The following is a 17,875-nucleotide window of genomic DNA, read 5'->3' on the forward strand; positions in this document are numbered from 1 at the left end:
GGGGGAGAGGCTACTACATAGTTACATGCCTGAATTCCATGTGAGAGAGTCACCGTGGTCACACTGAGGTTCTCTACGGCTTTCTCTTTTCCATAATTACAAGAAAAAAAGATGAAAGCAGGTTTGCAAGAATCCCAATTGCACTGTGTCATACTGGAAGCTTTAGAACCGTCAAAACAAAGTTTCTAATTCTGACTGTAGTCAAACACTTTCCCACTAAGCAAAAAGAACTCAATAGACAGTTTTATTTGTTTTATAAATAGTTTAGTGAAGAGAATAATATATGTGACTTGTACTAACTGAAAAATGTTTGCCTAGTAAAACTTTTTCACTGGATGTGAATGTTCTAAGCCTAAAAGACACACAGAAGTAAATAAAATTGATGCCACACTTTTACAAAAAAAATACTTCCTAAATTGCAGGTATCATGCTGAATGGAATCATTTAAACAGGTGACTGTCGACAAGTGAAAGCTCTCGTTGCCTTCTAAAGGGATTTGCATTATTTGTTCCCTAGATACTCAAGCTCCTACAAAGGTTGATCCGTTGATGAATCATTAAATATTCTACAGGAAATCTTAATTACTATAATTGTCTGACCAATGCTGTTTCTGTGATTTTTTTTTTTTTTACTATTCTCAATATGTTCTTTTTTGTACAATATTTTCAATGAAATGATTTTAAAATATTTTTGTAAACTAATTAGAAAGAGAGAAACAATATGACACATAGCATTACAGTGTAAAAAAGCCTAAGATCTATCAATTACTAGGAATATAATTAAGGAAAGTTATCAAATTTTTTATGTCTTATTATTTGCAACTGAAACATGGGAATGAAAAACAACAAACTCATAAATTGTTGTGAAAATTAAATTAGATAATGTATGGAAAGGATAATTCTCAAGTATGTACCTGCACATAATAGGTATTCAGTAAACCGAAACCCTTTTATATTTTGTGGCTTTCTTCAGTTTTTGCTCCATCATCTCACTGTTACCCCAATTTTTCCAACAGATACACGACAGGAATGCACACATACACACACACACACACACACACACACACACGTGCACATGGCTTCAAAAATATGTTATTATTATAGTGTTTCTAATAATAAGTTAGATAAATGGTAAAAAAAAAATGGACCCCCACTTTTTATTATTAATATCCAAATTTTGGATAACTTTTTCTCTGTCTTCTGGGTGGGAGAGAAATCCCAGCACATATTTCGTAAACCAAGTGCTAGAGGCGCCTGATTTCACCCTTTGTTATAGCTTGGGAGTAAATAACCCAAGCGAGAGCAGTCAGGCTGGCAATAGAAGTTTGAATTTTACAAGCATAACGCAAAGGAGAAGGGGGTTTTTAGACACTGGATTCATCACAGCAGCATGCAGCAAACATTTTTGCGGCAGTACTTTGGCTGTGCGGCCTGAAGCTCATCATCAAGAACATCCTGGTCCTGCCTGTTTTCCAAACCTGACCTGCCAGCTTTCTATGGACTCTGAGCTCCTAAAATCCTTCTGCATATGCCCTTTGTACTTGGAATCACAGTCAGTTGTTTGCAACCGAGAACCTCCTCTAAGGAGGAGGGTGGAATTCTGAAGTCAGAAGATATTCCATGCTTCCTGATATTGATCTGTAACAAAATCTAATTAGAAATAGATGCTAAAGAGAGAATTTTAAAATGTTCCCTAATGTCTTTTATAGAACAAAAGCTAATATTAAGAAATTCACTTTTGGATCCAGGCAAATCCTCAGTCTATTCTTGGAGAAAATTACTACCATTAAATAAAATCAAAAGTCTGCCACCCAGCATGTTGGCTGTTAGCACAGCTACTGATTTATAAGAAAAAGCTGGTTGCCAGATCAACATAAAAGCCAGACTACAACTCATCCTTTATGGAAAAATCAAGAAGGAACTTCTTTTTTCTCTAGTCATCTCACTGTGGTGTTAATGGAGTATTTGTAAGATTCTAAGTCTTATAATGCCACCTCTCATTATACTCTTAACTTACTTCTGGACAATTCTCAGTGCCCGAATCTTTCCTCATAGCTTAGAAAACTCATCCTAGTCTTTGAAAATGAGACTTTCTCATCTATAACTATTTCTTGTATTTATAAAACAAAACAACAGAAAAAAATCTATGATGCCTAAACAGTACTTCAAGATGATGTATTCAGTAAAATATTGTATTATTATAAAAGCAAAATTAAAACCTCACATGTAGACTGCAAATATAAACTTATTAACTTGAAGCTTTGAAAAAATAACACAAGAGCTAGCCAAAGAGCTGCAAAGCTCTGGCTTAGGTTGGTTCCTTAGGAACAGAGCCTGAACTGGGGATTCTGATATATAGTAAGAAGCTAAAGTTAGAAGCACAAAGTCCTGGCTTCAGTCTTTTATAAGGCCACCTACACTTTTCACATCCCTGCAATTTATGTGAATCAAGCAACTCCCCCTACCTTTTTTTTTTCTCAAGCTAGTTTGCATTAGTTTTCAGTCATTTGCAGCCAAACAATCTGGATTTTAAAAGTAGGGAATATTAATTTGAGAACTGCTCTCAATTTAGAAGATAAAGAGGCAAACAATAACCAGAGCCAGTTTCAAAAGAACAATGACAACAAAAAATATCTTCTGAGACCTAGCCTGGAAACCAGCATGTTCTAGATCTTCTGGGAATCACGATTCTTATGACATTCTATTACTTTATAAGCAGACTTTGCTAACTTCTGTGCCTCTGTGTGACTGTTCTGATTCATGTCTCAGAAAAAAGGAAATAACACCCATTACATAGAATTTACCTCCTAATTCTCTTCCTTCCTAGTTGTGTAAGCTTAGAGCAGTCACTTCCATCTTGGGGAGCCAAATGGAAAGCCCTATGTACATAGCTGTCCACCTCAAAACCAAAGGCCCAGAGAGAGCCCTATTTCTTGTCAGAGCCATAGGATAGTGACCAAATAAATTCCAGAATGTCTGGTAAACTCTGTCCCCAAAACACCATGTGAATATGTGCACTTCTTTGCTCCAATCCCAGTTGTCACCACCTCTCACCTGGATGACTTCAACAGCCTTCTAGCTGATCTCCCTGCTCTCATTAGTGCCTGTCTGCAATTGAGCTCCACATCGCTGCCAGAAGGATGCTTCTGGGTTATTCTGGTACACTGCTTTATTTTCTTAATGGTATTTATCACAATCTGACTTCTTGTTTATTTTGTTATTGCCTCTCTCCTTCCTAGAATGCTAGTTCCCTAAGAACATGAAATTAATCTAACATTTTTATCACTACATTTTCTTTTAATGAGTTCATGTCCTTTGTAGGGACATGGATGAATCTGGAAACCATCATTCTAAGCAAACTGACACAAGAACAGAAAATCAAATGGCACACATTCTCACTCATAGGTGGGTATTGAACAATGAGAACACATGGACACAGGGAGGGGTGCATCACATACTGGGGTCTGTTGGGGGGACTAAGGGAGGGACAGCAGAGGGTAGGGAGGTTGGGGAGGGATAACATAGGAAGAAATGCCAGATATAGGTGAGAGGGGGATGGAGGCAGCAAACCACATTGCTATGTATGTACCTATACAACAACCCTGCATGATCTGCACATGTACCCCAGAACCTAAAGTACCATAAAAATAAAAATATGTGTGTGTGTGTGTGTGTGTGTGTGTGTTCCTTTTGTCATTTTTTTCCCTGGGTTTGACATAACAGGTATTTTATAAGATGATATATATAATTCTTCGTTCACATGAACTGAAGTAGCAAAGTCCCTTTATGTTTCCCATATTTACAAAGTAAAGTGCCTGGCACAAAATGCACCAGAATCTAGGGCAGTTGTTGCATGTAAATGCATATGAACTTACATTGCTAATATAATTGTTGATCCACTTATAACTTGTGCAATAAAGTATGTATGCAGTGACTAAGTTTCAGTAAAAAATATAATCTTTGTGATAAAAAAATAAAATAGAAATAAATTTAGTATTGTTCTAACCAATCCAAAAGCTTGTATTAGCATCGAAGGGTGGAAGCAAAAGGGAGGACAGATTCTGACTCAGTCAAAACAAGGGAAGTGATTTTTTTCCAATAGAAAAAACAGCTGGGGAAGAAGGCAGAAATTGCCATGTATGTACCTATGTAACAATCTTGCATGTTCTTTACATGTACCCCGAAATCTAAAATGCAATAAAATATATATTTTTTTAAAAAAAGAAAGAACAGCTCAAGATGAATGGGGTATTCTAAGGCATCATGGCACGTAGGAAACAGCTTGGCCTGTCAATCCCAGACTGTCCACTTAACAGCTCTGCTACCTTGAGGAATCTCTCAATTCCTCTCAGCTTTAGTTTTTTCATTATCTATAACTTTGGAGACAAGAATGCCTATTTCATAGAGTTATTGCAAAAAATAAAGAAAAGTATGTGTGAGAAAGAGCCTGGTACGAAATTTCCTATTAGTAAGGGTGTTCAGTAAAGTGGAAACAAACACAGCTGAAACAATTTCACTAAGAATATTCTAGAAAGACATCAACTATTAGATGAGTTGTTTTCCTAAATGACCTTTGAGAATTCAGATTTTATAATGCCCACTCTCTTGTTTTACAAATATAGAACAGTACAGAAAATCAATACAACTTGCCCAAAATGAAATACAAATTTTCATTCCTAATCTTAAGCAATATTCTTATGTGTTTCTCCCTCTTCCTTCAGTCTCTATTTGACTGAATCTGTATTTCTTGACATTCTCAAATGTACTTCTACAAAAACAGATCTGCTTACCATTCCCAGCCCACCCAGTTCAATGTTTTCCATGGTGTATCATCTGCACAGACCCACTGCCACTTTCCCTCTCCCACCAATTCTAGGCCTAGCTACTTCCCACTCTTTTTTTTAAAGCAACATTTGAGGAAAAAAGTTTTTCTTTTTATTAATGTCTCTACATCTCCATCTGCCCCAGTCCTGGAGGGCTCTGACGCTCCACCCATCTAATCCATTAGGCAACCTCGAGTGGTCTGTTAAAACATAAAGCAGATCAAATCACCCCCCTAAAGCTTTTAGTTGTTTTCCATTGTACTTGTGGTAGAAATCTAAACTCGCAAACAAGAATGACAATGTTATGAATTACCTGGCCCTGCCTACCTCTCCAGCTGGCCTTGCAGGCACTCTCCCTTTTATTCACTCTAATCCATCCGTCTGGCCTTCTTTCAGTTTCTCCAATGCTTCCAGTGTATTCCTACACTGACACCTTCACATCCTGCTCTTTCTTCCTTGAAGTCTTTTTATTTTTTATTTTTTTACTTTAAGTTCTAGGGTACATGTGCAGATCTTGCAGGATTGTTAAACGTAAGTATACACATGCCATAGTGGTTTGCTGCCTCCATCCCCCTGTCACCTACATTAGGTATTTCTCCTAATGTTATCCCTCCCCAATCTCCCCACCCCCGCTATCCCTCCCCTAGCTCCCTATCCCCCAATAGACCCTGGTGTGTGAAGTCTTATCTTTTAAGACTTATCGTAAATGACCCTTTTTCAGAGATGCCCTCCCTAACCCCAATGCATCAACAGGAGATCTTTGACACTCTCCCAAAGCACTTTTCTCTTGCCTTCATAAAGTGCTCATTTTTGATGTATAAAAAGGTATGCCAGCATCCATCTGCACTTCTCTGGTCAAGTGGGCAGAGCAAATTACATTGGAGCAGAAGTTTCAGAAGAATTACTTATTTTGGTAAATTTTGATACGTTAGCTTTACATAGTGCAAATTGTGTGGTATAACAAAGGAAAACGCACACAACGCTCTGTGGTATAGCTGGTCACTTGGGAAGAGGTAGATGGTACTTAAGGGGCTCAGCGCCTTCTGTGAAAGAAAAGACCAAGACACTGAACTTCTTCTCTCAAGATCTGAAGCCAAGAAACATGAAGCAGAGTGTATTTGGCCACATTCACTACAAGGAAAAGACATAAAAGCCTTAAAAGAAAACTTATTGAAAGGAAAAAATTGGGTATAGCACACCTAATAGTACTACTACTCAGAGGCTGAGGCTGGAGGATCACTCGGGCTGCAGTGAATTATGATCGCACTACTGTACTGCAGCCTGGGTGATAGAGCAAGGCACTGTCTCAAAATAAATAAATTAAAAAGTAAAAGTGAGGGAAAGATAAATTTGTCAGGAGGTAATCTGAGTACCACCCATAGCCTAATGACCCCAGAGGGAAGACTGATTTTAGAACAGCATATGGCCTGAGGCCAGCAGCCCTTTGAGTCCATATACTCACTCTAGCAGTGGTTGTGCTCTGGAGAATTGCAGCTGAGCATTACGGCTGGGGTCATACGTGTGAATTAATGCGCTCCCTAATTATGGAGCCCAAGCACAGACCCAGTACAATTGGGGCCTGGCATGTTCCATTCGAGCAATCATGCAGCAGTGGACCAGCACTGTCTTGCCTACATGAGGCCTAGCTCTTGTGTGTCAGTAAGGGCAACCACAGTAAGACTCATCAGACTGGTTACATTTGCTTATTGGAATGACTGTTTATCTACTGTCTTCTACCTTAGTAGACCGAAAGCTCCATGAAGGAAGATAGTGCTCTGTTTGGATTACTATCAAGGCTACCATGAAGAGCTGCACAGACTGCATGCTGCTCAACTCCAAAGATTGTCATTATCTTACAATATAATGTGAATAGCACCCTCTTGAGCAATGTAATTGCTCAACCTGTATGGCCACATGAATCAGCGCTGGCCACCACTGTATTGCCAGGGTGATGAGAGTGCCAGGCACATAACAAGCTCTCAATAAATATTTATAGAAGCATTGGATAAAAGAATGTAAGATCCATTTTGTCCACTTGCATACATTTCTATGCTTCTTCCCATTAAATCTTAAGGTATTTTCCCCCATGTATCTGAAATAGTATGTCCAATAGGGGCTATTTAATCTATTTAGAGGCACAGGAAGTGAGAACTGAAAGGAAGATTAGAGTTGTTCATCGTTTTATCTCACTGATGAGGAAAGGGAAGTCCAGCAAGATAAAGTGACTTAGATCACATGACAAAGCCATGACCAGACCCAGGTCTCTTGCCATCCAGTGTCTTATTCTCCTGTGGCCCTCATTTGCTTCTTCAACAAATTTCTTCTGTTCTTCTTATGAAGCAAAGAGGAGTCCTCACAAGTCAGGGGTCACTTAATCACTGATGCTACCCTGTGGTTAAAGAGCTGGCTGTTGAGGCATTCTTCTATTTGGGGAAATACGAAAGTGTGTGATCTGCCAGAAGCTCTAACCCAAATAAGGTTGCTCGTAGCAAGATGTTACCAATGAAATTTCATACATCAAACAGCAATTAGAGCTCCACTTTACTGTCTTGTGACTTTCTCAGAATGATTCTTATCTTTTACAATCACTCTTTCATCATTTCAACATAAATAACATACTTCTTTTTCCAAGTTTTTATGAATCACGATAACAGCATATTCTCAACCATGGAAAATGACAATAATGATGTATTCAGAAAGAAAGACAAAAAGATATACAAATCAAATTTACTTTCAGGAAATAAAAAATTAGTGAAAAGCATATTTTTAAAATTACACTTACTATTTGGGGACCAATTACTGTTTGAAATAAATGGGCTTCCAGTTCCAACATGACTTTTTGTTTCTGTTTTACTCAGTTTTTAAAATAATGATGGTATTTGGTGGAAAATTTATCTTGTATTTATGTTGCATGACTTTTATTTAAATTAGTAGGTGCTTTCTTTTTTTTTAAACATAAAGTGTGAATAATCAAGCCTCCACTTCCATTTCTGCTACCATTTTTCATTTTAGATTGATGATGCTTCAAATATCTATCATAAAATCAGTTCTGCTAAAACAATATATAGATTTTAAGTTAGCACCCACATGAGTCACTGAAATGTCCTCCTAATAAATGTTGTCCCATAGAATATCTGGGAGGGCTGCTGCATAGGAAAATAACACTTTGTGCTCTTTGCAGGCTGCAAATAATATTAATGTGCTGTCAGGACCTGCTCAGACTGTGTGAAGCAGTTTACAGCTCTGATTCACACACTTTGGTCTGACTTAAGGCTTGTGTCAATTCAATTCTGGGCTGTCAGTCAGCAGCAGAGGTTCTTTTCAGCCCCAACATTCCTAATTACCTGTGAAAAGATAAAGACAACCGAGGGAGAGACTCTCTCAGAAAGTTTGCAGAATGTCTTGATCCTAGACAACAGTTAGATGCACAATTAATTCAACTCAAGATTCAGTTCACAACAGGTTTGTGCACATATAGGATAACAGGAAGAAGACCTGACTGGAAACAGCTCACACGAGACAATGTGGGTGCTAGCAAGACCCACATTCAACCCCAACACAGAGGAATGACTATTTAGGTGGGGAGGGGAGCAGCTCACTGCAGGGGAGTCCTCCCCTTCTTAGGGCCGTAGAGCAGAAACGAGCATTCCAGACTTGTGTCAGAGGTCTTCAGGACACAAGGTACTAGCTTCTCCCTCAGATGTAAGGGAAAGGGGAAATGGGATCAGTGTGTTTTGGAGTTAGAGAGCTAACTAGAAGCTGTAAAAAGGAATAAATTACAGGGCTGAGAGAATGCAGAGCAGAGATGGCAGCAGGGGGAGGGAAGAAGGGATGAATTATGCACAGGTGGTTTACCATTTTTCTTTCTTTCTGTTTTTGAAAGTTGCATTCCCTACCACATTTTTTTCCCCAGTCAACTATAACTAATCAAGCTGTGAAACACTACTTGCCTCTTTTCTCCAGTTTACTAAGGGAAAGATCTATCTCAACACAAGAGTCAACATTACTATCCAGTAAAACATCACAGTAGTATTCCTAATATGGGAGGAATATTCCCAGCTTGCTACAAGACTCGGTAACAAAGCATTTTCATAGTACTGTATGCTACCCAATTATTTTCACATATTAATTTTGTTGGTTTTCATTATGATACTGTGAAATGAACTGAGTAGACGTTTTTATTTCTGTTTTCCAAAAAAAAAAAAAAGAAAAGAAAATGATTCACAAAGACATTAAGCGAATTGTCTAAGGTCAAAAACTAATTAATTATTTACATGGGACCAAACCCTGTCTTCTGATTTGGTTGCTCAAGTATTCAGTCAAGGCCGTGGGGGTGGCTCATGCCTATAATGCCGCAGCACTTTGAGAGGCTGAGGCAGGAAGATCACAGGAAAACAGGAGTTTGAGACCAAACTGGCCAACATGGTGAAGTCTCGTCTCTACCAAAAAAATACAAAAATTAGCCAGGCATGTGGTGGTGCATGCCTGTAATCCCAGCTACTCAGGAGGCTGAGGCATGAATCGCTTGAACCCTGGAGGCAGAGGTTGCAGTGAGCCAAGACTGTGCCAATGCACTCTAACCTGCACAACAGCAAGACTCTGTCTCAAAAAAATAAATAAATAAAAATACAGTATTCAGTCAATAAGCATGTATTGGGCAGATCTTATGTGGCAAGTAATTATGATCATTTCTAGGAAAAAAATAATGTGCAAGACAGACACTGTACTTGCCCTTAGCAGAATGAAAAGATTGGAAAGACAGTAAATCAATGTCTCCAATTAAGTGTGACTCAGACTACAAGAGGGACATGCAGGTATTGTGAGATAAAATGGTCAGGGCACCTAACCACAGCCTAGAGAGGATGAAAGAAGGCTTCGCTGGAAAGTGGCTTCTAACTCGAAATCTTAGCCAATCCAAGAGAGGTGGGTGCTTCACAGATGCTGTTGAATGGCTGAGGGGCAAAGTGGCAATGGAAAATGGAGAGGGAAGTGTTCTGTGTAAAGAGAGCAGGGTGCAGGAGTTCACAGAGATTTTCCACTCTGTAGTGCTACTCCCATGTTGTATGTATCTCAGTCATATGCTGTCCAACTGTCATTTCTGTGTAAGAATCAATTACAGATGTTTCTCAACTTACAGCAGGGTTGCATCTGGGTAAATTCATTGTAAGTTGAAAATGTTGTAAGTTGAATATATCGTAAGGTCAAAGATGCGTTTAGTACACCTAACCTACTAAACATCATAGCTTAGCCTTGCCTACCTTAAACATGCTCAGACCACTTACAGTAGCCTACAGTTGGGCAAAATCATCTGGCAGCACAGTCCACCGTGGAGTACTGGTTGCTTACCTTGTGTTTGTGTGGCTGACTGGGAGTTGTGCATGCATCACCAGGAAATATCACACTGCATATCACCAGCCCGATACAAGATCAACATTCAAAATTCCAAGTACGGTTTCTACTGAATGTACATTTCTTTCACACCATCGTGAAGTTGAAAAATCCTAAGCCGGAGACTGTCTGTACTAGTTTACAGTAAAATGTTGTCATATGCTTAGTGGACAAGATATAAGAGGAATGCCCCCTCCCAAATTAGATTCCTTCATCAGTTACCATCTTTATGAAAGTTGGAATTTTCTAGGGAAAAGGACTTGAGAGATTGTCTAATCATTCTCAAGAAGCATAACTGGGAGGATTTGAAATACAAACTTCCTTCCTATCGCTTTGAAAAGGAATTGGAAAAAATAGGAGAGTAAGAATTTGACATTTTACCATTCTAGATCTTAGAGTTGCAAGGCATGAATAGACAAATGTGGAACACTAGCAGGTTGCAAAAATGCTATACAGATGTAAAGAGATTTAGGAAGGATTTCCCTGCATTTCTTTCCTGCAGTGCAAGGGAACTAAAAACTGAAACTTAGTACCCAGTATTCTTCACCTATCACCACTCTGCACCCTCAGATGAATTATAGTCTGTTACAGATGCTTGTAGTGAATGGTTCTGAGTGGTAGCCTAGAAAACTAAACCTATGGAAACTTTTATAATTTAGTTGTTGACCTTCACAGCTTTTTCAAAAGAGAAAGGTCAGTGACTCAATTATATTGCAACTTCAGACCATGTGAATTTCCTCAAAGATGATGGCTTAAGAAGTGTTTAATTTTTGGCTCTTTTTGACAAACTCAAAACTTCAAAATCTGCACTTCTTAGCCCTGATTTATCTCATTAATCTTCAAGTTACATTGGATTCTGGATATATCATTTAGATAATCCACCATCGACCCATATGTACTGTGTTCACAAGTACAGTCACTCAGGGATTTCCATCCTTATTTAGCATCTACCAAACAGTTCCCCTTCCAAATTGCCCATTTTGGTTCATTGAACCATGATTCTCCCAGAGAAGAGAATTTGAGAATACTAAAAATGGAAAAGATACTAGGTCTATTAGTCCTACTTCTGTGTTTATAGATAGGAGAATATATAAATCCCCTATTGCTGCTGTTAGGATTAGAATTCCTGGCCTCTATCTATGCTAAACAAACAAACAAATAAGCAACAACAATAACTAAAACTAAAATTCAAAATCAGATATCCTGAATTGGAAATACGATTCCAATATTCTTTGTACTCAAATTCTTCATCTGCATGATGTAGATAATAGTGGAAATCTTACAGGATGCAATTAAATGACACAATGTATGGAAACACATTTATCACAGTTCATAAGACACAGTAGACACTCAGTGTTTGTTGAATCAATCACTCCTTAAGATCAGCCATGTCTAATAGCATCAGTTCTCTTTTATGTTTCCTTCTCTGACTCAACTCTTCTCACTGTTTCTATCCTAAGGCCCTAACCAACCTTAGCAAGTCATACTGATCTCACATTCTCATTTTCCAGCTTAAATCTATCCAAACCCTACAACTCTGCCAATAATCTCTTTTCCCTACTCAAAAACCCAAAAGGAAGGTTCTACTGCCTACAGGCGAAAGAGCGAAGTCCTCATCTTGTCATTCAATCGTCTAAATTTGTCTTCTTGCACATTTTCAAACCATCATTCCCATTGATCTAGTTAGTGTGCACCCTTTGTTCTCACTGGGCTGGGTTTTGGGACACACTGCTGTCAGTCATGAAGTCAAGTTATGCCATTTCACCTCTTCCTGGAAATCTACTCTGGCAAATTCAGATTGACTATTTTGAATGGAACAAAGTACCATTGTTCTTTAACTATTTCAGTCATAAATATGAAAATTCTGCTTTTCTGAACAGATTATAACATTAATCACTTTTATAATCATAGAATATTTTATTGACCTTCAGAGTTTTTAAAGAGAAATATTACAGAATATTTTCCTACAATGTGGATTCATATGTTTACTCATTTTCCCTGAAGCAACATCCTGAATATCACAGAAAGTTAGAGGCAGAAGAGATTAGCTATTGAATAATATTTTTATGTGCTGTCAAACAACGTTATTTCTGAAAAATAGTTCATCACACGTATCTACCACATGTGGCATATTAAAGGCAAATTTCACTTGTCAAAATAAATCAGTGATTCCCTAACTAAAAAAAAATTCTAAATCACAACTACTTTGTGAAATATCTTCTTGAACGGAAACATCCCTGTTTGGATTTGTGGATACTGAGCAGGGAATTCATTGGTTCAAGATTAAAGGCAACAGTTTTTAAGGCTGCTTTTATCCAGTTCTAAGATTGATGATGAGAAACTGTTGCTCATACCTCACTTTTCACAATGTTGATAACTGGCTTTATATTTACTGTTTTTGAGATAGCTTACAGTATTAGCCACATTCTACCTGTTTGGGAGTGCCAAGTTATAAAAGTACAAAATGTACTCACGGCTTCTTTCGAACAAAATCCTCGGGTTATTCTCACTGCTGGAAATTTAGCAATCATGTCAAAAAACTGAACTATGGCGAGGATTGTTCATAAAATATAACGAACAAAATCCTCAGGTTATTCCCACTGCTGGAAGTTTAGCAATCATATCAAAAAACTGAACTATGGCGAGCATTGTTCATAAAATATAAACCAATAATGACAAAAGTCAAATAGATTGCATTGCTGAATCAACTGGCTGCTTGCAGCAGAATGACAACATGATGCTTTACATAAGCAGTAACTAAGAACTGTAGATCATCGATCATGGCGACATTGTTTCCCACTGTACTCTCTTAATTTCACATTTTATGTTGTATTTTGCAAAGTCTCTGAGAAAAAGAAAAAGGAAACAAACTATCGTTTAGGATACACAAACCTCTGTTTAAGTATTTATGTAGTGGGAACTTGTAGCAGTTGGGACATTTTCTTATTATGGTATTTCTGCCCTACCAAGTTTTCCTGCAGTAACAACTGAATATTTGTTACACTCATGAGAGCCTTCCAGGATATACTCAGGGTCCTTTTAAGTAAGAAGTTGGGACAATTAGAATAGTATCCTGTACTCAACTTAACAAAAGCTAACAGGAAATCTATATTTTACTCATAGTTAGAAAAAAAAGTGTTAAAAAATCTCTCATTTTAACACTAATATTCTGAAAATTAAATTCACTAAATTCAAGTGTTTTTATTCTTACAGTTCTCTATTAAGAAAGCAGCTTTGCCAGTTTCTTTTCTTTGAAATAATTCCAACTTTGTACAGTAAATCTTTTTGAAGATATTTGAAGAGTTTTTTTTTTTTTTTTTTTTTTTTTTTTGAGACAGAGTCTTGCTCTGTCATCCAGGTTGGGATGCAGTGGCTCAATCTTGGCTCATGAAAACCTCCGCCTACCAGGCTCAAGCAATTCTCCTGCCTCTGCCTCCCAAGTAACTGAGATTACAGGTACATGCCACCATGCTAGGCTAATTTTTATATTTTTAGTAGAGGCAGGGTTTCACTATATTGGCCAGGCTAGTCTCGAACTCCTGCCCTCAGATGATCCACCCACCTCAGCCTCCCAAAGTGCTGTGATTACAGGTGTGAGCCGCCATGCCCAGCTGATGGAAACTTTTTTTGTTTAAAAAGTTCCTATTTTGAAACTTTAAATTTCTCCTAGGCCTGGCGTGGTGGCTCATGCCTGTCATTCCAGCAGTTTGGATGGCCGAGGCAGGTGGATCACTTCAGGTCAGGAGTTCAAGACCAGCCTGGCCAACATGGTGAAACCCCATCTTTACTAAAAATACAAAAATTAGCCATGTGTGATGGCTGGTGCCTGTAATCACAGTGACTGGGGAGGCTGAGGCAGGAGAATCACTTGAACCTGGGAGGTGGAGGCTTCAGAGAGCTGAGCTCTCACCGCTGCACTCCAGCCTGGGCGACAGAGCGAGATTCTGTCTCACAAAAACAAATTCTCCTTTTTGATATGATCACATGTTGAATTTAATTAATGTTTTTATAACTGAATTAATAAAGTGCCCAGTAAATGCTACAAATCAATAAGTACTGTCTGAATGAAAATAAATTGAAATTAAGTAAGATTAGTTTCAAATATAGTCTTTCTTGAAAGAGTGAGTTTGGCCATCCTAAATTACAGTTTTCAAGATTGGTCTACTTTGTTTCTGAGGTCACCGTACTCATGGTACTAGAATTAAAGTGTCTGAATAAAAAACACACTATATGATTTCTCTTTGACTTAAAAAAATATACAAACAATAAATTATAAGTCTGATTAACTGTATGGGCTTTTTGTTCAATTGATTTAACTGTGTTTTCTCCTAGGACATAAATCATGTGATACAGCAAACTCAAAGATGTGGGACTCAAATGACACTTGTAAAAAATTCAGATACCCTGTTTGCCTTTAGTTATGTTAATTGCCACACTTTAATAAAGTGATTATTATTTAGACTCTTCCTACCTAGTTGGCCACTTATTTACTTCATTCCTCAGCCGTAGAAGTAAATACCGCATGTCTAAAATTGGTGCTGGTTTTGATAAGCCGTAGTGATGACATCACCCTGAGTTCCAACTCCTGGAATAAAGAACTGTGACCATGCAGTGACTTGTGGGCAGTTAGGTCCCAACATAACTCTCCTTGTCCTCTCATGCCACTGATTTGGAGCCAAGGTTTGTGCTCCAAGATATAAACCAGGTGAAAGGAATTACATTACTCTTTTCAAATGCAAGGGATTTAAAACGATATATGGCACACAAAAAAGTCAATGTATTTAATGCCTAATGCCACTGAACTGTACACATGATGACGGTTAAAACTCTAAATTGTATGTAATATATTAGACCACAAGTAGAAAAAAAAAACTGTGTTCATGTGTTTCAAAGGTTTTCCACGATTGTATAATATATATAGTTGGTTATACCTTCTGACAGTGACCAGATCACTCTTTCTGCAACATCTGTTTACCCAGGCTCCCCAGGGCCTAAGTAAGTAAGCATCTATTCTTCAGGAATTAGTAAACAGCACTTATTAGCTAAAAGTAACACAGACAAAAAACAAACAAACCTCAAAAATACCATGTAAAGGCAGGTGTTGGACAAGGAGCCTATGAAAACACCCCTTGCTCCTCCACATTGCTCTGGTGTGAGAAACTAGGACATGAAGAAACCCCTACCTCCTATCTCAGGAATAGCCAATCCTGCTTGATTGCAACAAGGGTAAGTAAATGCTGACCTGAAGGAGCTGCTGGGCTTCCGAACCCCAGTCTGTTGTTCAGGCACTTTCTAGAGGGTCAAGCACCATGCCAAAGGCCTGAGGAGGCAACTCGCATCTTTCATTCTGCCTCATCAAGAGTGAACCTAGGTAGGGCGCGGTGGCTCACCCTGTAATATCAGCACTTTGAGAGTCCAAGCGGGGCTGATCATGAGGTCAGGAGATCGCGACCATCTAACACCGTGAAACCCAGTGTCTACTAAAAATACAAAAAATAAGCCGGTGTGGTGGCGCATGCCTGTAATCCCAGCTACTCAGGAGGCTGAGGCAGGAGAATCGCTTGGACCCGGGAAGCGGAGGTTGCAGTGAGCCAAGATCGCGCCATTGCACTCCAGCCTGGGTGACAGAGCGAGACTCGAAAGAAAGAAAGAAAGAAAAAAGAAAAGAAAAGAAAGAAGGAAGGAAGGAAGGAAGAGAAAGAGAAAGTGAACCTTGATGCTCTTATTGCACCCAGGACAAACTTCTATCTCTGCATATGTGTCATTTTAATGACATATCCTGCGCCCGGACTATAATGTGAGCAGCCATGTGATCTCTATGTGCGCATAACCAGTGCCTAACGCTAGTCCTGGCTCTTGGAAGGCGCTCAGCGAGTCGGGGAGTAAGTGAGGAGCTCACTCTGCAGCTGTACCCAAGACAGTGCGGGCAGGAGCAGAGGACACTCCAGCGCTCTGCGGTTGCAAATACGCCCCTGCAGGTGCTGCTACTTCCAGAACTCTTAGGTTTCCGCTTACTCGCACACGCATCCCTACTTCCCCCAACCCTGGAACTACCTACCAGTAGCGGAGACCAGCAGACCGACAGCACGCACATGATCCCCATGAGCTGAATGGCCGTCTCGGTCGTGATGCGGCCCCACTGGGCACTGGACTGAGATGCCGTGGCCTTGGCCCGGCAGCGGGACACCAGGGCCTTAATGGTGGCCAGGTTGCAGGCAAAGGTGATTGTCAGCGCCAAGAGCCCCAGGAAGGCAAAGGCAGAGGCGAAGAAAAGGTTGCCCCAGTTATGCGAAGAGCTAGTCCCGTTGCCCCCTCGCCCGGTGCTGATGAAGCACCACGTCCCGGGCCACTGCACCGTGTACTGGCCCACGCCCAGCACCGGCAGCAGGGAGAAGGCGAGCACGGCCAGCCACACGCAGAGCAGCACAGCGCGGGTGGCGCGCGTCTTCATGTGGCTCGCGTACCAGTGCGGCGCCCTGATGGCCAGCGCCCGTTCGACGGCCATGGCGCTGGCGATGAACAGCGAGGAGAGCCCGAACACAGTCATGGTCAGCCCGAAGAAGGTGCAGAGCCGCCCCGATGGGTCGAGCTGCTCCCAGCGCTGCTTGGACAGGTACACGACGATGACCACCGGGGTGGTGAGAAGCTGCCCGACCAGGTCGGTGAGCGCCAGCCATCCGATGCACAGCAGGAAGGACTTCTTGCGCTTGCTCTCCCGGCGCCGGTAGCTGCGCGACACTAGCAGCATGGCCAGCGCGTTGCCCACGAAACCGGTGAGCAGCATGGTGATCGGGAAGGCCACGGACACCGATCCGCAATCCTCGCCGGACCCTGGAGGGCGCGTGAGGTTGCCCCGAGCCTCGGCGGAGCGCTCCGGCGCCCACATGCCAGTGTAGGAGTGGTTGGGGCGGGTGCAGAAGGGGGCACCCCCTCCGTAGCCCCGGGTCTCCTTCATGTTGGCTTCGAGGTGAGGAGGGGATGGCGTCCAGAAAGCCGCAGCGGGACGGGGCAGTAGCGGCGCGGGCGGCGGCGGAGGTCGGCTGCTACCGCGGCTGGGGCTGGGCTGCCCTCCATGGTGTGGGGGCGCAGCCGCCGCCCTACTCCGCTACTGAGGCCGCTACCGCTGCGGCGCCAGGGCTCACTGGCCCCGGAGGCACCCGCGACTTCCTCTCCGAGAAACCTCTGGCTCCGAGGCGCGCAGAGGTGCCGGGTCCCCTGTATAAGGCCGAGGGGGCGGGGCGCCCGTGGGTGTGGACAGAACCGAGGTGGGAGGAGGGTGCAAAGCAACTGAGCGCCTCTCTTGGGTTGCCTAACCTGAACGCCTGGGTTGAGAAAAACCCCAGACGGGCTCCTCTGAAATGCCCTGCTCCTGGCCGGACGCGGAGCCCACTGGGCGCCTCCTCCAGTTCTCTGCCAAAGTGTCGTGGGGCGGCAAGCAGCTAGTAAGTCTCACTGGGCTTGGGGACCCCAGGCAAGCTGCCGAGCAGCGCTCGCCCTCCTGAATCTTCGACCACAAACGCTCCTACAGGGACCGATCCTTCTCCCGAGGTTTTTAGTAACTCTTGGTAAAGTGTAAGTCGCCTGTCCTTAAGCAATCCACACAAGCCTTTGCACAGGTGATCGTTAACTTTTTTCTTTTCTGCTTTGGGACTCTGCTTGAGTGAT

General features: G+C 41.2%; 1 protein-coding gene across 1 annotated transcript in view; it reads right to left on the minus strand.

Annotated features, from left to right (window-relative positions):
- The window catches only part of PTGER3 (prostaglandin E receptor 3), a 79,228-nt gene extending 61,828 nt beyond the window's left edge, over positions 1-17,400 (minus strand). The window contains exon 1 of the mRNA XM_035251876.3: positions 16,269-17,400. Within this exon, the coding sequence (XP_035107767.1) occupies positions 16,269-17,165 (897 nt within the window). The 5' untranslated portion in view covers positions 17,166-17,400. The remainder of the gene's footprint in view (positions 1-16,268) is intronic.
- Positions 17,401-17,875: the final 475 nt, after the last annotated feature.

The sequence above is a fragment of the Callithrix jacchus genome, chromosome 7 (genome assembly GCF_049354715.1).
Source record: "Callithrix jacchus isolate 240 chromosome 7, calJac240_pri, whole genome shotgun sequence".
Classification (NCBI taxonomy): Eukaryota; Metazoa; Chordata; class Mammalia; order Primates; family Cebidae; genus Callithrix; species Callithrix jacchus.